The sequence below is a fragment of the Gallus gallus genome, chromosome 1, assembly GCF_016699485.2.
Source record: "Gallus gallus isolate bGalGal1 chromosome 1, bGalGal1.mat.broiler.GRCg7b, whole genome shotgun sequence".
Classification (NCBI taxonomy): Eukaryota; Metazoa; Chordata; class Aves; order Galliformes; family Phasianidae; genus Gallus; species Gallus gallus.
This window is the reverse complement of record NC_052532.1, coordinates 22010363-22030983: the sequence shown is the minus strand read 5'-3', so window position 1 is coordinate 22030983 and position 20621 is coordinate 22010363. Positions and strand designations below refer to the sequence as shown.

Below are 20621 nucleotides of genomic sequence, written 5' to 3'. Positions count from 1 at the left end.
GCTGAGAAACAGTTACTATCAAAGAATTCCATCTCAAAAGGCAGAAGTCAAGGTAATCTTCTACCTCCTGCTTTATTTTCTTCCTTTCCTATTGTCAGGAGCTGATGGTAAGGCTTTCTCCCTATGAAACAATGATGTTTTACAGAGAAATTACTCCATATGAAGCATGGATGTTTTAAGGAGGAATTAATAGCTGAAGAGGCAGGGTTCCACTTAAACCTTTTTAAGAGTGGATCCTTGCTGACCTCCTGTTAACTGGCCCAGGCATTTGGAAGAGTTGGACACATTGTTATCAAGTACCAGGAGGCTGGATGCAGCTGCATTGCCAGTGTCATTATTTGGTGGCACTGCCATCATGATCCTTGTCCTTTTTACTTGCAGATGCAGTTTCAAACAGTGCCATCCATACGTAGGTATATCTTGTATCATACTTAGATCAACAACACTCAGATTAATCATACAGATCTTAATCTAAGGTCATGACTGCTATCTGTAAAACAAAGCCCTGAATGAGAAATGGTTTACTTTGAGGTCATCAAGCCATCTAATTGCCTGCAAGAGGATGCTTTATAGATTAAAATAGAAAATCAGTAAAGAATCACAATGTGAAATAAAGATAGCATTATCTCATGCAGGAACATCCTGTGTTTTGCTAAAGGGACACTGCAGTTTTATGTTAGAAACACTGAATTATTTGTTTTGAAGGAACTTTTAAAGGTCATCTAGTCCTGCAATGAACAGGGACATCTACAGCTAGACTGCTGGCTGAACCTCGTCATTTACAGGTAAGTAAGCAAGCTTTAAGCTAGAAATTCATGCTGTATTGCTCAAACTCTGCGCACAGGTCTCATACAATGTACAAGATTTCTTTCTGTTCCACTTACTTAGAGAAGGAAAGAATTCACCTTCCTTATTTGTAAATAGTTTCCACAGGGAGAAGGACTATTCACCTTCAAGTTTCCCAGTGGATAAGTTGTGCAAAATGAATGAGACTTACAAGCTCAGTTTTAAAGAACCCAATCATCAGCAAAACAAAAGAGGATTTTCCTTTGCTCAAGGGAGAGTTAGTAAATGGAATAAGACATTGAGAGGAAAGATAAGAACAGTCAGCAGAAATTGTTTCAAAATAGAAAGGAAAGAATTTAGAAGAAAAAATGTGGAGTGTATAAGCTAGCTACAGTTACAGATGGCTATCTTCTTTCTTGTGTTATTATGTCCCCTGTACTACATTTAAAATAGCAAATATATTTTTCCTAGAGCACATGTATGTATTAAATCAAATTGGAAGCATATCTCAGGAAAGAATGAAGTCCTCCAGTATAATAGTTAACAGGCTAAAATCTATTTATTTCTTTGCATAAATAGTTGTATTGTCTTCAGTAAGGATTATCACAGATCCAGCTGCTATTAGATCATTTTATTCAGGCTATACACATTCCAGAATCCCTTGTAGTTGTTATGAAATTTAGCCATAAACTGTTGTTGATATATAAAAATCTTGCATCTCTTTAAAAATTTTGTCTGGCAAGCTTGCTTTACATCCCAGCCCTCTAAGTTCATTTATATTAATTGTCTCAAGATTAAGTTAGTCATAAACACATTTATAATGTGATTTTGCTTCCTCTCTCAGAGGACAATGGGCTAAATTCAATGGGGACCTAAAGGAAGATGCTTGATGCAAACCAAGGAGGGAATTTCTTTAATTAGATAGAAGTGCTCATGGGTTTCTTGCATTTTGCTTCACACACACACACACCCCCAAATAAATAAATTAATAAATAAATTAAAATTAAAAATAAAAATAAAAATAAAAAGTTACTTTTCTAATCCTTAAAATTAGGGATGAAAAAGAAAAAGTTGAGAAGCAGAATAAAAAAGCAGAATAAAAGCCTTCCCTTTACCTATAACTACCTTAATTAATGAAGTTCATACTAGCACTTCTGTTAAATACTCTAACTGAGAACTCTGTAACTCTGACAGGCCAGATATCTTTAATAATGCCCTCTTTTCAATAAAAAGCCGAACTGAAGCTAAAGTACACAAGGGCAGAAATCTGGCCTCAGCCTTGGAAGAGGCTGGGATAACTCCAACCTAAAGGTGCATGGATATTGGCATTCTACGTGGGACAGTGTAGAGAATGCATCACAAGCAGCAGACATGTCACTGGCTCTCAGTACTGCCATGAAGAATCATGATACTGCCATGTTGAAAATGTCAGGGAGCCTGTGTTCTCACTTTGTGACAGCCAAACGCTGATTCTACTAAATTTTTTCAGTGTAAGTAAATTGCCAGGAGTACAAGGGTTCAACATAAGACATGGGTGTACTTCTCTGCCTCATATGTTGATGAACTTGTAGTCCTCTACATGGGTCAGTATTTCCATAGCAGAGATGCCTGGGTATCTTGGAGAATCTCATGTCTTTTTCATCTTTTCTTATTCACTACAAAATATACTGAGCTTTTGAAAATTTGACATTTAGCACCTGCTGAACATAGGTGTTAAATGACTCCATCAAAACAGTAGTGAAAAACTAAAGTTCCTGAAGCATGATAAAGTGCATGTAGGAGACAGTTTTAATTCACATCATCTGCTCATTGACTTTGGCTGAACTGAACTTCACAAGGAAAGAAACGGGTTGGAAAGAAGAAAAGGAAAAAGAAAGAAAAGAGGTACTATTACAGAAAATGCCCAGTAAAACTTTCTTTCTTATCACATCTCTCAAAGCTGTTAAGGAAAATGGTCATTACTCATCACTTACTGAGTTTCCAGCCTGCAAAAGAATGATATTCTCAAGGTGAAGACTTAAGAAGCTAGTATTTAAAGGGAGATTATAAACATGAGGGAAATCAACTTTTTGCATGGGTAGATAGCAATAGGACAAGTGGGAATGTTTTCAATCTAATGGAAGGGATATTTAGATTAGATTAGATGTCAGGGGGAAGTTTTTTACCGAGAGTGGTGAGGTGCTGGAACAGGTTGCCCAGAGAGGTTGTGGATGCCACCCATTCTTGGAGCTGTTTAAGGCAAGGTTGGATGGGGTCCTGGGCAATCTGATCTAGAACTTGATCGAGCAGCTGGCAGCCCTGCCTGTGGCATGGAGTTGTAACCCAATGATCTTTAAGGTCCCTTCCAACCCAAGCCATTCTGATTCTGTGACATGGAAGTTCTACTGTAAGGTCCCAGTTTCCTTTTGTAATTTGGGCAAATCATTAGATTGAGGTTCTTAATGATCTGAGGTGAGTCAACTTCCTACAGGCAGCTGGCCTCATAGCTTAATCCTCCAGAATAAAGTTAATACACAATCTCATCTGTATTTGCTATAGACTCTCCAAGACAGGATTGTAACCTAGAGCCTCAAATATGTCTATGCAGGCTTCTAGCCAGCAGTGACCCACTTAACCTTCAGGTACGTTGCCACACAGCCTACAAAATATTCTTTTCTGAGGAAAGATCCCCTGGACATCAGTGGGTGGACAAAAAGACCTGGGCAAGAGAGAAATGCAGATGGCAAGTTTTTTCAATAATACACGATCTCTATGGTTTTGGCTTGCACACAGATCACATTTTTGATGCATGTCACAAAAGCTAATCTCACTGGAGATACTGGAGCTCTTAATAGGGCAGTATATTTCTTTATTTCTTTAAGTGACCAGGGCTGGGGTGATAGGTATTAACCCATCAATATCTGGGAAGTATAAGACTTTTTTAATTCACAATCTGATTTTCCATTCCATTGTGCTTCTTTTATGCTGGTCACCATCCCCACATGTTTCTCTGTTTAATGTAAAATAATTAAATTTTTGCCATAAACAGTTTCAAACCTTCATTCATCAGTGTCTTAAATGTCCCCAGTTAATAGACAAATGCCTTACAGAACTAGATTCAAAACAGACAGAAATGGCTCCTAAGATTAAAAAGGTAAGAAAAGCAAACACCAGAGAAATGCGAGTGTTCACCGCATCAGTGTCTCCAGAAGGAAAAAAAAAAAAGGAAAAAAGAAGAGTGCAGTACTCCATCTTAAAAAAAAAAAAAAAAAAAAAAAAGAGCCCATCTTTAACAAAAACAATCTTTTATCATGACATTTAATGCATTAACAAGCCATGCCCCTGTCAGAACCACTGTCTCAGGCTGCAACAATGCAAACCTGCTAATGTGAGATTAGTTTAACAGATTTAGGAAACAAATAGCTGTCAGAAAGGTCTTCCAGCAGCAGAAGAGGCAAGATTACACCAGACACAAAAAGGCCCCACGGAATACAAGGCTGGAGAATGTTCCACTGCACTACCAGGATGGTGTATTCCCAGCCACAGTGTTACTGATCTCCAGGTTCTAGGTTCTATATTCTGTGGTGACATTTAAAATCTCTTTTTTTTTTTTTTTTCCTTTTTTTTCCCCTGATTTTTCCCCCTCACATATTGAGGAAATATTTCAATGGGGAAGCACTGCAATACTAAGGGATACAAAGTGCTTAGCTTGGGAGAGAACACCAGTAGTTATCATACACATCCACTCCAGGCTGGAGCAAAGGAGGCAGGCACCTCTTGCCCAAGGCTGCTGGGGACTTCTTCTGCTCCACTGTAGCCTTGCATTAAGCAAAACATCACAATTTTATATTCCAAAGTAATTTCTGTATTTATTTCCATAGAAAAAAAAGTGCTTCTTCATATTCTGCTTTTCTTTTCTGAAGTCCTTGAACCACACTGTTCATGCTGTGACTGAAAAGAAACAATTGAGTGCAAGCAACATGACAGAGAAACAAAGAGGGAGCTTTATTCCCATTCTTTACAAATATTGACACCTAAAAAAGAATAGTACAAATCAAATTGCAGAGATGGGAAAACGTTTTTGAGGAGACAGGCACCACAGTGAAGAGATTTTGGTTTTACCTTTTCTCTTTGATACATTTCACAGTGTATTGAATGTAACCAGCAAGGTGAAGTCAATGAGGAGTTTAGAAAGAAGGGACTGCTACCCCATCCTAAAAAGTGATTGACATTCTTACAAAATGATTTTGCAAACTTGCGTATCATACAAGTCCTAAACAGAATCACATACGTAAATTTAGGCCTCTGCTCAGACCAAACTGCTTCTGTTAGAGCTTAATTCAAAAATGAGAAACTCAAATGTATTTATATTCAGGTTCAGATGCTGCTGCTTCTCGGTTGAATTTTTTATAGGTTAAAACAGTGATGAAAAAGAGGGAATACTGCTTGCCAAGCAGATACAAAGATTGAACACATTAAATCCAGAATCTACAAGGAAAATAAAAATAGACTCCTTTCCAAAAGCTAAAAGTTCCTTAACATAGTTAGAGACAGGTGTCACAAAGACTTCATCTCTTACTGTTAATTTCAGAGTGCAAGTGCCTGTGATTTTACTACAACAAGCACTGTTGCAGTTGAATAATTAATTAGTTAGTACTAAAATATAATCGTAACAAATTCTGTTCCTTAGTGTGTGCCCACACTTCAGCCCACTGCCCAACGTATATATGAGGCAACTTGCTCTCCCAGAGAAGTCTGTTTACTTCAGCCAAGAAGTGGGGTTAAACAAACTATGCTGGTATGGATGGGCTCTTTCACGTCTCCAATCCAGCTTGCTCATAACAACCTCAGATTTTACTACACCACACTGTTGCTTGCAGTGTTGACACATCCCCATTTCAATAAGCCTGTGGACAGCAAGATACCATCACAAAACATTCTGTAGATCTCAAGAACAGCTTCAGCGCTGTGAGCTGCTGGTGAATGGCAGTCTCTGTGAGAGCAACATGATTTATAACCCGTATACACAGCCCCCGCAATTAATATTCATGCTGCATATCGCAGAATAAATAGGAGATGCCACTCTGATCCAAAGCCCTCAGAAATGTTTGGAAAGCTTTGCACTGACTGCAATGGGCTCTGGGTCAAGCCCCAAATGTCCAAGTGTGTTTGTATCTTTTTATTCTTTCTTCCTTTTTTTTTTTTTTTTTTAAAGAAGAAATCCACTCTCCACATGTTTCAGTCCCTCACATTTATTGTCAGCAAACCCCTGGCAAAAGAATGCCTTCCTTCTGCAGCGGGACTCACTGCAACTAGCAGAAGGTATGTACACAGGGACTGAGGACATAACCTCGATGTAAAACCAGTAACAGATCAGAAAGAAGTTGAATTTGGATCCACACAAGACAAAATTTAGCAAGAAAGGAGATCTTCCTTCTTATGAAGTACAAAATAACTCAGGCTTTATATACTTTTAGGTCAAGAAGGAAAGTTTCAATGAGGCACATTGGATCTTTATAATATGCGTTAAAAATCCACTCATGTAAATCTAATGCCGTTATAACCATCTTCCTTAAACACTCTAATTGTAGTCTCCAAGTGTAAGTACATGAATGGCAAATTAAATAAGACCATTTAAATTATTTTATGCAAAGATTTTGTACTTATTAAAGGAATTTAATACTAGAGGTGATCCTTGTTGAATGCAGATTGACAAGGAAGTTAAAGAATAAAACCTCATTTATTTTTATGCTACTTTATAAATTTTTCAAAGTCCAAGCTCTCTCACAATAGTGTACAGTAATTGGATTAAAACCACCTTCAAATACTCTCCACCACATCTTTTACATTAAACATCCTGCAAAACCCACAATGTCTATATAATTGTTTTACAGTGATTATCAAAACAATCATGAAATTAAATAAAAGTGGACAGACACAGATCCTTCTCCCCAAATAATGAAATCCTAGCACCATACAAAATATCATGATTTAAAACTGAGTACTAAGCTCTCCTTCTCTCCCTTTCCCTCATTTTAATAACCAGACAAATTATATTGCAGAGCATGACTGTTAGTATGCAGATTGGTTTCCAGAATAGTTTTCAATAATCAATTATTTTTCTTATACTTTTCTTCCAGATAGAAAAATATGAAGTTTCAGGGAAGAAAAGAAAGAAGAAAGAAAGAAAAAAGATAAAAAAAAAAAATGAAGTCCTAATGTTGATTAACAATGAGTCCCAACAGAGGCAAAAGTAGACATTTCACGGCGGATGGTGCTGAAAGGGGAGAGCTCCAGCTCTGTGGTGTACTCATTGTCATTGTCATCACTTGTCACTGTTGAAGATTTCTGGATGCATTCATCACAGCAGCAACAGCAACACTCCATAAAGGCCCGGCTAAAAGGTTTACAGAGACAGAAAAGGAGGACTGGCGTAACACAGGATTTAAAGAACAAGAGGAACTGACTAATGAGATGGAGGAGATCCATAGTCTGGCGAGAGACCCCTGTAGCCATGTAGGCAGTTACGATGTTGCAGATGTTTTCAGGAATTATGCAAAACCCATATAAAATGGTCAATGCCACCACTGTGCAGTTCATCTGACTTTCCAGCTGAATTTGTCGCTTGTTCCCTCTTGTGCATGCCTTTTCCGCCCTCCTGATTTTCCTTGCTGTTACCAGGGAACAGGTAATAGTGAAAAGAGTTGGCAAACAAAAATAGCAGCCAAAGTACCACCAGAGTCTTGCCCCATCATATGTAAGAGCCAGCACATAGATGGTGTCAGGCAGTGCGGTGGAAATCTTCACCACGCAGCGCTCCCCGGGTGGGCTGCCGCTGTACTCGGGGTCCTCCTTGGTCAGCTGGCGCAGCACCACCTCTGGCAGTGCCAGCAGCAGGGCACCCACCCAAATGACAGCCAGCTTGGCTGTCGTTGAGGTGCAGTTCTCGATCATCTCATAGTACATCTGCACGTTGGTGGCAGCACGGAACCGGTCAATGCAGAGGGCACAAAGCGTGAACGTGGTGACTCCAAGGGAGGCCACCTGCAAAGGAGAAAAGGCAAGGCCAGTTAATACAGGTGCTGCCTCAAAAAAGAGCATCTACAAGGCTGCAGTCCATTATGCCTTGGAGAGAGGAGAAACCTTGTCTCTTTCAAAATCCACCTGGTCCACTAACAATGGCACTCTTCTTGAAAATGGAAGATGAAGTCCTGAATTTGCTCAGGCAGAGGAGAAAATTGTACGTTGGATTTTTTTTTTTTTTTTTTACCATTGAAGGAAGCGTATACTCTTTCACAGTTAAAAAGAGCTCAATATGCAATGTGAAGCACCAATTAAGCCTAGTTCTTTGACTGACAAAGGCAAAGCAAAGCCTCGTTTTGGGGTAGTGATGTAGGAAAGAGTTCAGCACCATCAAAAGAAGCATCACAGGTAGAATATTGAACTTAGCTTCCAGCATTTACTGAGCTACCATCCTACATGTTTTTCAAAGAGTGCATCCTTCTGTTGTGCTGTCTACAGATAATTATTTCAGCTTCGTATTATGCTGTCTTGGAAGTCCATGCCAGCACTCATACTACTCTGAGTGACATGAACATCGGGGAACTGACCAATACAAAAAACAAAAAACAAACAAAAAAAAACCCAACCAACAATCAAAAACCCTTCCTTCCCTCATTTTTCTGAGGAGTAGTTTTCTGAAAGATCACCATAAGGATTGGAATTGAAGTCAGAAAGATGGGAGAGTCCTACTTCAGCAGAAGTTCGGTTACATCCCATAACATGTTCACAGAGCATGTGGGGGATCATAACATCAACACCTTAAAAATCTTCAAAATTTAGGAACACTGTGGATTAAGCATTCACTGAATGGATTAAAGCACAACAACTGCTCTTGTGGACTTGGGCTCTTAAGTTAAATTTTGATGGGATGTAGCCTTATGAAGACATCCTGGGCTGCAAGTTCAAAAAAACCACATTGAAATCTTCAGACTTCCAAAGACTGTGGGGGGGGGGGGGGGGGAAGAAAAGAAAAAGACCTTGACTGTAATAGTTAAGCTTTAATAATCAATCTTCAATATTTAATCTATAAAAATGTCTCAGGAAAATCCAGGTATAATTTCATGGGAGACATCCTGTGCAACAGTATACTGCAAACCAGGAGAAATGGCACAAGTTCTATTGTTTATGTTATTAAAGATGAACTGAACAGACCTCTCAATTATATAAGGAGCAAGTAGAGAGCAGTGAGTATGTTCTAGCTTTAGTAACCATAATTCTATGCATAAATAGAAATTTGTACTATCATGAAATATAATTTCCTATCATTTTATCCTGTTTATAATTAAATTTCCTGAAAACAAATTTGCAAGAAGACTATATGCATTTTGGCCTAATCCTGTTTTGAATAAATTCAACTTCAGTTCAAATTCAAAGCAGAACTCCCATTAACTTCAATCAGAGAAGGATTAGGTGCTCTGTTGCATTCTAATTCGTTTATTTTCTTGGGTTTGTGTGCTTCTGTTATGCTGGAAATGTGTTGAAACAAAAGAAAAGAAACTGTTAAAATAATATTCCTAATAAATTTAAAGAATGCTTACTTTTATCATGAGTAAGCCACATGTCTGTGCAATTAACTGGGAAATCTAGAGTAATATTAAGTTGTTCACCACAATTTGTTAAATTACTCAGATTTGACGTATAATGACATATTTAAATTTCATATTGGTACATTTCAAAAATACACTGACTTCCACCATAGTTTTGAATCATTCCTGTTTATACATCTCCTGCAAAAAGTTCTGCAAAGACAGATAGTACAATTACGCGCAATTATATGAATGCACTGTTAATTTCTAAAATGTTAATACTTCTAAAATTGAATATCAGTGAAAAATACTAGGAACTTGGGATCTGAACTGCCATGCATTGCCTTAGCTGCATAATTCTTTGAAGCAGCTTCCTAGAAGATGGAACCAGTAAGATACAAAATCTTATTAGCTAACCTTCCTTCAATGGCAGGAATAATTGATAGTGACTAAACAGTACCGTAAACATTTTTAACAGGCAAATCTATTGATTAGGGAGTTAAACTGCTGGACAGGGTTCAAAGAAAGCTTGGTAAATACCAGCAAAAAATAAAAACAGCTATAGAAAAATCACAGCTATAGGGAAATCTTTAGGAACAGTGCTAACACTAGCTAACGAAAGATGATTTCCACATATCACTTCTGAGAATCACATTTCCAAATCTAAGAATAGTGACTTTGTTTGAAAAACATTCGGGTGTGTGTGAAGTCTTCTTTAGAGTGACAGCAAAGCCTTTTGCCAGTGTGTCCAGCTCAAATAACAGAAGGGTATGGGACCAAGATCTCAACAATTATGGGAGACGGGGAAATATTTGAGACTTGGAAATGAAGAGAGATTAAAATAAACCATCAGAACAGAAGAAAATTTGCATTTTTGTACATTAATGTTTTCCTTCTCTGCTCTTGTTTTAATTCAGCAATGTGAGCATCTCCCCTCACACCCTAACATACACACTTTTATTGTTTCAGCAATCCATTACAAACAGGCAGTTATACAGTAGCTAAGACATTAAACTCTGCAGCTGTTAGGCTGGCCTAATGAAAGAAGACATGTCTACCATGAACAAACATAACCTACGGGGCTCCTGTCACATTAATTGACCAGAAACTTGGAGGCTTAAAACAGTGAAATAGAGCAAGAGAAAACAACTAAGAACAGTGGAAGTCAGCTTTGAAAATTCTCCCATGGATTCACTGATCAAACAAGGTTAAAAAAAAAAAAAAAAAAAAAAAAGCTAGTGCATCTCTGGAATAGGCAATGTTTTCCTGTTTTCTGGAGATTAATGGAGTTAGAGATTACATGGGAAAGCCTACAAAAAACAGCCAAACAAAAAAGCACCCCCGAACAGATGAACAGGGATTCACTCCAGCTGACTTGTTGAAAGGCAGTGCAGCAATGTAAGGGGGCTCTAATTACTTACCCCCTTCATTCTCTCTGCATTGCAGAATACAAATAATAGCCAGAAAAATCAATGGCTGCTGCTCTCCACCTATGGGCAAGAAGTGGGGCACACATTCTGCATGTTCATTCAGTTTCGGTTTATGGGCGTTTCTTCATAGTAGTCATACTGAAAATTAGGTCTAAGCTGAAAATGTGAAAGAAGCCACAGAAATCTCCCTTTTTTATCTGTTACTTTGCCCTGAAATAATCACAGAATAATGGTGATGAGGACAAATTTAAAGGACAAATTAACAAATTCTGAAACAGTGTAAAGCTGCATGGCCTTTAATGGTGCTCTTCTTGTTGTAACAGATTAGTGTCTGATACACAGTTGGAGCCTTAATTCCAACAACCTGGCAGGAAATGAAGCAAGGCAAGGTTGAGTAAGGCTCACTAGCTTTGGATGGTCACTTAGTTGTCTGATATATTTCCATACAGTCCCTATGAAGATTCTCCTTCATCCTCTCAACACTTGGGGTGACATCAGTTTACATTTTTGTCTCACCATATGGTATCAAAAAGATCTCCAGATATCTAACCATGTATCTGCTCCTAGAAGGTGGGTGGGAAATAACCTCAACTGAGCTGGGCAGAGGACAGCTATGTAAGGGAATACCAGCCACAGCACATACACAAAAGAAGGCACTGTTGTTACAAGAGTCTCTTAATATCCTGGTTCCTTTGACAGTACTGACAGCGATGTTACTGGGCACAGCGGTGCTCCTTTGAGACAGTGCAAAAACCTTCAGTCATTAGCTCATCAGCTGTTAGTCAACTGTGTCAAAGCTCATTTGGGGAACTGAGACCACAGAAAGCAACAGTAAACTCATGAAATGCTCAGCATAATTGCATCAGTTCTCTCCATCCCTTCAACGTTCCCCTTTCATGAGCTTTAACAATTACCAAAATGTTCCCAGGCCTTCCCTGGCCTGTCCTAGTTCTTCTCCTGGCTGTGGTCCCACAGCATTTGGCCCCAGCAGCAGAGCCTCAGCTGCCCAGGGGAGCAGTAAGAGTTTCGTAGGGTGAGCAATGCCAGTGCAAAACAAGACTGAATTCTCTCTCACTAATACCTGTTCGACAAGATAAAGGTAACAAAAACAAGATCAGAAAAGATGATTTGAGTGAAAAAGTTGAAGAACCACCAATTCTGTGAGTTAATTTAAAAAAAAAAAAAGTCACTCAGTTAGCAAGGTGAAGTCCAAGAAGTGATATTGCTGTTATCTACAAATAAGTCTGTGCAGAAATAAAAAAGTTGCTTTAGCTGAAGGACAAATTAATATAACAAGATGGAAATCAACTAACCATGAGCAACTCAAGGAAATGAGAGTGACCATGGATCAAATAAAGCGTGATGTTGTGGAGCACCGCCTTCTGACAGAGAACCGAGTGGAAACAGAGTAGGCTGAGTTTTATGGAGCCATATAGTTATAGCCAGATAGCCAGGGAGTTATGAAAAATGGCTGCTTTTACCAGCTGAAGCTGGATTTTCTTTGTTACAAGGCAGAATGAGTACCCAAACATTTCCCCATCAAAAAATACAGAAGCTAAACTGCAGAAAAGTTTGACAACCATGACTAGTTCAGCTGTTTCTCAGCTCTCGATGACACTCCCTAAACTTTTTCCTCCCATTCCTGTTATATCACATAAATAATTTCTTTTCTTTTCTTTTTTTTTTTTTTTGTTAATCCAAGTCATTACTGTCTATAGTCTTATTATGGCTGGTTTTACATTCAAACTAAATGTCACTGCTTTGGAGTACATTAATGCAGTACATCACAGTGACTCTCAGAAAGTTATTAGTTTTGCCTAAGATAAATAAACAAAGTTGCCCTGACAGTATTTTTCTTGTACTACTCTACACTTGCAGTCACTTGCAGTAGAGAGTCCAATACTAAGACTGGATAATTACAACATAAGCAAGAGACTGGAAACTACTATCATGGAGATGTTCCACACACACATGGAAAAATGGGTACAATATGGCTTTTTCCTTTTAGTACTTTTAACATTTATATCAGGAAGTTATAAAGCACGTATGCTTTTGTGTGTTTCCTACCCTTCTCAATATCCCAAGAGTAGTATTCAGAATTAACTTCCATGAGCAGTTCTTGAATTCTGTTGGAAATAAAAGCCAACCAGATTGTCAGGGCACTGGAAATAGCTATTAGATTATACCATATGCTGATCCAGAGGGCTGGAAAAAAATCACAAAACAAATTTTTTTTGTCCATTTTTCTATTTGAAATCTACTCTGCTACCATACAAGTAAATTTAATTTACTTTTATTACTATTATTTTAAGAAAGAAAAGAGCACTGTTCTCCACCGAGGATCACATTCTCATTGTTCTACACAAGGGACATCTGCATTAACTCCTAATATTAACAACATGGAGCTACTGCTAAAAATCTGCCTCTTCTTTGCAGGAAAAATCTGGTCATATGGAGAAATGACAGCCCTATGCTCATCCTACAGTCAATGGCACTGGGATGACAGATGCTGTTTTTTTCTCTCCACACATACGTAACTTAAATATTACTGACCTAATTTAAAATCTAGTCTGACACAAATTCATTTCCATGCTGCAATGTCACATGCAAAATTTAAGACAAAAGCAAAATTTTATGGACAATTTATGACTCCCTAAGGACAAGGTTTGTAGAGGAGAGAAAGGCTGACAGAACAGCAGCTATCACCACACTGCTAATGCCTAAGGGGCACAGATATACTAGCACTTCTGTCTTAAAAAAATATTTATTGTGTGATAAGTGCAGAAGGTATCCTGCTCAGTAAAAGACACATGCAGCCATTGCTCTGGAAAACCTCCAGTATAAAGCTTTGAAGGTGCAAATTTATATGTGGATCTTCATCTGTGACCCAGAGGACTTTCTGGAGGTTCAAGAGACTGACTCCAAGTAAGTCAAAGAAGAGACATAAAGATACAGAACAAACAGCTCAGACTGGACAGATTAATACGTAGTTTTTAAAAACTCCCATAACAAATTGGAAACTTAAAACAAGGATGTTTTCTGGCAGCTTTGGAACAGGCAAAGAATGGCCTCTTCCTTTATGCTGCTCATTCACCTCTAGCAAATAAAAGAGAGAAAGGGGAAAAAGCCTTACCTCAAAATTGCCCTCAAAGGGTTGGCTCCAGGGAAGGGAGGGAAAAAAAAAAAAAAAAAAAAAAAGAGTAATTCACATTCCAGATCAAATCAATCCTTACACTTTCAACTCAGAATACTAATAGCGATAGCTTTTCTGGAATGGAAGTTTCCCACCAGAAACCAGAGATGCCACAGATTGATTGCCAGAACTGCACAAGGCCATAAAACAGCCTCTGAAAACCCTAATTCTAGACTCTTCCCCTGTCCTAAATCCCTACACCTCTGTAAGTAGTTTGTCTCAGTCTGACAACATAGAGTGTGATGTCTGCTTCCAACTACTGCCCTCCAACTAACCCAGTTCCTCACAGAACCTCTGAGATCAGAATGCACACCATTTAAGAAAGCTTCTTTTTAAAGCCTGAAAGACAGTTTCTAGTCCGGGTTGACACAATCCATTTGTCATCTTGGCAAGCTGCTTTGGGCTTTAGGGAACTTACTTAACCTCTTCACTATCGGCTTCCAGGATTAAAATAAAAAATAAAAATGCTGCTTTACAGGACTGTTACACCAAAAAGACGTGAAATGTATAGAAGCACAGTTAAACTATTGTGAATGTAAACAAAATCAATTCAGGCTTAATTCAGAGTCAAGAAAAATGTAAAGCATTACTCTCTATTAGATAAAAAGAAATGATATTCCATACTATTTTTTTCTACTTCTGTTGCTGAAATGACTCAATATGCTTAAACAAGGACCAGCAAAGGGTTGCAGATTGGCGGATCTTCCAGGAAGGGAATTAGCCAAAGTCATTTGCTTTTGTATCATTGCTTGCCCTGTATCTCCTGATCCTGAATAACAGTGATCAAAGCATACGGAAGACAACTTACAAATAAACACTGTGCAGGAAAACACTTCAGACATGGCTACACAAAGCTAGACTTCTATCTGCAGAGAAGTCACAAAACGTGAAGAACTGCATAGAGAACTAAAATTGTAGAGGAAAAGCACATCTCCACACATCCTTATGAGTAGAGTAGTTGCCAAAATTTAGAATCATAGAATCATTAAAATTGGAAAAAATCTCCAAGTTCAACTAGTCCAATTACCACTATGCTCATTAAGCCATGTTCATCACTGCCTTTTTTTGAACACCTTCAGGGACAGTGACCGCCTCCCTGGGCAGTCTGTGCCAATACCTCACCACTCTTTCAGAGAATAATTTTTTCCTAATATTCAACCTGAACCTTCCCTGGTGAAACTCAAGGCCATTACTTCTCATCCTCTCCATAGTTACCTGGGAGAAGAGGCTGACCCCCACCTCACCACAACCTCCTTTCAAGTAGCTGTAGAGAGCAATAAGGTCTCCTCTCCTCCAGAGTACACAGTCCCACAATACTTGTGTTCCTGACCCTTCACCAGCCTCGCTGTCCTTTGGACACCCATTTGTTTTACCTCTCTGCTCAGTTAGCACTTTCAAATTTACTCTGTCAGAACAATATCAGCACCAGAGCCTAGTAAGGCTCTTGGTGGAGATAACTTCATCTACTTAAAACATCTTCATCACCTAAAGACCATGCACAGAAGAACTGACTCACTCAAGTTCCTCCTTGGTCACGTGTACATTATTCCTCATGCAACTAGAGCCAGGACATAGTTTTAAAGAATAGTTACAAGTAACTAAATTGTGATAAAATATCATAGAACCATAGAATTGCTCGTGTTGGAAGGGATCTCAAGGATGAACAAGCTCCAACCCCCTGCCACATGCAGGGCTGCCAACTTCCGTATCTAATACTAGACCAGGCTGCCCAGGGCCCCATCCAACCTGGCCTTGAACACCTCCAGGGATGGGGCATCCACAACCTCTCCAGGCTTAAATCATGTGGCTTAAATGTATTTGGTCACAGCAATTCTTTATTTAGCATGAGAAAACTGCCTTCAGAATTAAATGCTTTGAAGATTTCCACTACTGAAAGCTCAAGATTTACCTATTCAAATGTACTTGAAGGTATTGTAAAACATTTACCCCAGAGTTTGTGCTCATGTGTTATCACTGGCAACACATGTTTTGTTGAAATTCTGTACGATACTCATTGAACAGCACAAATAAAAGAACAACTGGACACAGGAGGATAAACACTCAAGACGAACACTCGAGGTTCCTCATTTAGTTGAAACTTCTGAGCATAATGCAAAGCAGGCTTGAGTTATGTTAAAATGATCACCACATCACTTCTTCTAAAAAAAAAAAAATCAGCTGTCCCCCACTGCCCAGTTCTGTACAGTTGTGAGAGTACAGTCTAGTACAAGAGGGTTCAGCTCAACAAGGCTCTTTGGTGTTTGAAAGGGAGATTATGTGTCTGGATCTACAGCTCTGGGTGAGACATGTAGGTCCCTGAGCTCCATAAGGAGAGCTGACATACAGAAAAAGAGGTGCAGAAAATGAAACAGAGGCTCTAAAAAGAACAAAACATTGAGTTAACTTACAAGAAAAAACACTGACAACAGCTTAAAATGTGTCCATCTCCAGGAAAATACTAGTAGTATTTCACAAAGGTCTGGAAAGTTCCCCTGAAGGCAACTGTCTACAACTTCCTTCTCAAGAAACTGAGAATTCATTCCCCTCTTGCTGCACGAGAACAGGATGAGCCTACCCACGTGTGTTACACTGGGGAAGGCAGTGTCTGCCATTTGGCTGTATGATGGCACTGCTCGAGGAGCCGTGGCTGCTCCACATCTGCAGCATTCCCAGCAGTGTCAGCATTGATGGTAATGCCCGTGAGGTTGGAACTGTATTCAGAAAGTGGCAGACATTGGCTCTAATTGCCACCTCTGTCTCCACAGGGTCAAATCATAGAATCATAGACGTATTTCAGTTGGAAGGGACCTTTAAAGGTCACCTAGTCCAACTCCCCTGCAACGAGTAGTGTTTTCTTCTACTTACTGCTCCCAGGGTGACAAATATACTTTACATGTGTACAATACTTAGTGACTAATGAACAAAATATATACAATTCTGGGAGTGACGTGGTACCTCAGCGCTCTCTTTATTCAGTTGTGTGCTTCGGATACAAATTAAATTTCCTCTGGAAAGAGGAGAATGGCTGCACTTTTAGACCCCAGTAATGACCAAGCCTCAGACAGGCACCACTAGTCTGATCCATCATCAGTGGATGGCTGACGGTTCTTGAATAAAAGTTCAGCTGTGGTCATCTGAGGAACTTTAAAGTGAAAACTAAGATGTCATTAGAGAATAAAGAGGGGTTAGCAGCTGCCCGATGCCTTCAGGATTACATCTGCATTTGACAGCTACATTTCAGCTCAGGTAATTCAGAAGGGTCGGGAGGGGAAAGTGCTGAAATACTAAACTTAGACTGCTACTTTAAATAACGTGGTTACACTTTAACTGAAGCAGGAACTACACATCTACTAGATAACACAGCAGCCCAAGAACTGATTTCAGAGCACTCAGAAGCTCCCGCACGAAGCTCCTATCAGCATTCTCAACAAATATGTATTTCTTCCTTCACTTCTTCCCAAACACAGCTCAATGGAGGGTACCCTGAGCTCTCCAGATCACAGCAGAGATATGCTACCGGCCTCAGTTCCTCCAAGTACAGCACAGCTCCACCCTTTGTCCAGAACTGCAAGTAACAGAGTGAGTGCATCACACACAACAGAAGTGATGGCAGTGCAGCGGCTGCACACTCTTTCTGAACACTTTCTTAAAACTATCAGTTGGCAGCTGTGCCAACATAACGTGGAGACTGATATTCTACGTATTAATAACAAGGTTATTTTTTTCTTCCCTTTTTCACACCTCTAATATCGCATTTGTACTACAAGCGAATCAACAGTTACTTCCTCAGCTTCCAGTTAGAGAATAACACTGAGCAGAAGGATTTGGGCAAGAACAGAGGCAAGAACATTTTGGGCTCCCACTCCACCTCACCCCTCAGCTCCAGCACACCAATCCAACCCTCCTCCAACCTATCCTAAGTCACTCCCTGAATCATTTCACGTTAAGGAAAAAAAAAAAAAAGAAAAAGAAAAAGAAAGAAAGAAAGACTAAAACTTGAAATCAAACGTTGCGAGCTCTCCTCGCCTTTTCAGCACCACGAGGAGCGATAAAAGTTTGGCAGAACTCGCACGAGCGGATGCGCTCAGCCGGAGGTAGGGGGATCCCGGCGCTGCCGCCCGGGCTGACCGCGGGACGCCCCCCGGAGCACGGGACCCCGCGCTACGACAAGAGGGCTGCCCGGGGTCCGCTCCCCCCGCCGTTACCTCGATGTAAGGGACGATTTTGCACGAGAAGTCCTCTAGGAGCCACTTCTTGGTAAGCTCCTGGAAGATGACCAGCGGCAGGCAGAAGAAGACGATGAGGAAGTCCCAGAAGGCCAGGTTGGCCAGCAGGGAGTTGGAGATGCTCCGCATGTAGTAGTTGTGACAGACGATGCACATCACTGCCATGTTGCCCATGATGCCGATGCCGAAGATCACCACGGAGAGGCACATGACGGCGTAGGCGCCGTACGACTCCTCGGTCAGCGGGTAGAAGGGGTTCCGGAGCCGGGCTCGGCGCCCCGTACCGTTACCGCGACCTCCGGCGGCGCTCTCGCCGCGGGCAGAGCCGTTCAGCGGCAGCCACCGGGGGCCGCTCCCCTCCTCCGCCCCGGCTCCGCTCTCGCTGCTCCGCGCCCGTCGCCGCCCGTGCTCCGCCTCGGCCCCGCGTCCAGGGGCAGCGGCGGCGGCGCGGCGGTCCGGGGGGGCGAGAGGCGTCGGCGCCGAGCGGGAGCGCTGCGGGGGCGCCGGCAGCGCGGAGCCGGCGGCGGGGAGCAGAGCGCAGGCGGCCCAGGCGCCCAGCACCGGGCAAAGCAGGGCGAGGGGAGCGCGGAGCGGCCGCATGGCCGGGAGGCGGCGGGGCTCAGCCGCTGCCCTTCCGCTCGGCGGGGCTGGCGGCGGGGGGCATGCCCGCACGCGGAGCGGAGCTTCTCGCCGCCTCCCGGGGCAGAGCCCGAAAGTTGTGCCGCTGCCTCCGCCGTGCGGAGTTAATGTAGCGCGTGCGGAGCCGGGAGGACCCCCCCCGGCGCTCCGCCCTTCCGCGGGAGCGCTGCCGCCCCGCCGCGTGCCGCCTATTTACATCCTCCCGAGGGCAGCGCGGCTTTCGGAGGGGAGAGGTCCCGCGGGAACGCCGCCCCTACCCGGGTGACCGCGGCCACCGGCTCCTCCCGGAGAGAACAGGTTGCCGCGCGGAGCGCAGCGTATTTGAGCGCTTTGCCAAACTCCGGCCGGTGGCAAGCACCGCGCGTGGGGTGGACGCGGTCCCGGGACCGACCCCTGCGGGATGCTCCCGCCTCCGGCTGCAGAGAGAGGGCGGCGACCGCGGCGCCGTGCGGGAGTTGCGGGGCGCTGGGCTGAGGGGCGCTCCCGGCTCAGGTCGGCGCCGCTCAGCCCGGTGCTGCTCAGTCCAGCTCTGCCCAGCTCGGCTCGGCGCAGCGGCGGCCGGGGGCGCGCCGGGGAGGCGGGCGAGCAGCGCGGCGGCCCCGCAGTGCGCAAGCGCCGCCCGGCGGCGCGGAGAGACCGCTCCGGCTCCGGCCGTGGCCGCGGCGCCGCCCGGCGGGTCCGGCTCTGGTAGGTGAGGGAAGCTGGCGAGATGGGGCCGAAAGCATCACTCTTAAGACTGGACAGCGTCGGAGGCATCCCCGGATGGTGCTGGGGCCCACGAAGGCTGCTCTGTTTTTTTTTGTTTTTGTTTTTGGTTTTGTTTTTTTAATTATTTTTATTTTTTTCCTGTTATGAGCATTTTTTAACGTTTCTGTTTATTGTCCTTGTTCAGTCTGATAAACTTTATAGCTCTTCCTTCTTGCTTCCCTGATTTTTATATAATTCAAGGGATTTTTTTTAGCTTAATAAAGTTGGATACACCACATATTTCCCTGCAAGTAGCCTGAAGGACTCTGTCCCTCTTTTCCATCCTTAAGAGGCTCTGTGCAGCTCCTTCCCACCACCTTTAAAAGTTTTACACTCTTCCTAAGAAGCACGTTGAGAGTATTCTTGTTCCCCCCTTGAGCTGAAGCCGTTCTTCTAGGAGATCAATAAGCAGCAGCTGTGCTTCATGGCTGTGCATCTAACAGAGCTGTGGGCTCCTCTTGTAGGCAAGCGTTGTGACCCCGAACACAAGGAGTGTTCTTGTAGGCTTTTTGTCTTAATAGCCAACAAAGGAAAACGTCAGTCTGCAGTGGCAGAAAATACATGCCGCACACACACACACACACAGAGCCAACCTGCCAGATGCAATCAGGGACACATTGCTGCCGCTTTGTCTCTTTGGGGCGGAGGCAAGCTGTAGTGCCCACAGGGTTCTTGTATGGATTGTTTCTTATAGTTTATTTCACAGAATCACAGAATCGTTTGAGTTGGAAGGGATCCTTAAAGGTCATCCAGTCCAACTCCCTTGCAATGAACAGGGACACCACAGCTAGATCAATTTGCTCAGAGCCCCCTCCAGCCTGACCTTGAGTGTCTCCAAGTATGGAGTTTCCACTACGTCTCTGTGCAACCTGTTTCAGTGCCTCATCACCCTTATTAAAAAACTCTTTCCTCATATACAGTCTAAATCTCCCTTCTTTTAGTTTGAAATCATTTTCATGTCCTGTCACAGCAGGACCTGCTCAAATCTGTCCTCTACTTTCCTACAGCCCCCCTTTAGGTACTGAAAGGCTGC

At 42.1% G+C, this 20621-nt stretch overlaps 1 protein-coding gene across 1 annotated transcript; it reads right to left on the bottom strand.

Annotated features, from left to right (window-relative positions):
• Positions 1-4752: 4752 nt before the first annotated feature.
• On the bottom strand, positions 4753-19376 carry GPR37 (G protein-coupled receptor 37). The gene is made up of 2 exons (NM_001081699.2): positions 18182-19376; positions 4753-7809 (listed from the first exon to the last, which is right to left on the bottom strand). Exons 1-2 carry the CDS (start codon positions 18800-18802, stop codon positions 6991-6993), a joined length of 1440 nt encoding a protein of 479 aa, NP_001075168.2. The 5' UTR covers positions 18803-19376; the 3' UTR covers positions 4753-6990.
• Between the last annotated feature and the right edge of the window lie 1245 nt (positions 19377-20621).

Excerpts from the sequence above, each read along its gene's own strand:
- GPR37 (NM_001081699.2), bottom strand. The coding sequence starts at position 18,802 with ATGCGGCCGCTCCGCGCTCCCCTCGCCCTGCTTTGCCCGGTGCTGGGC. Across the intron at positions 7,810-18,181 it reads AAATCGTCCCTTACATCGAG|GTGGCCTCCCTTGGAGTCAC; the intron begins GTAACGGCGGGG and ends TCTCCTTTGCAG.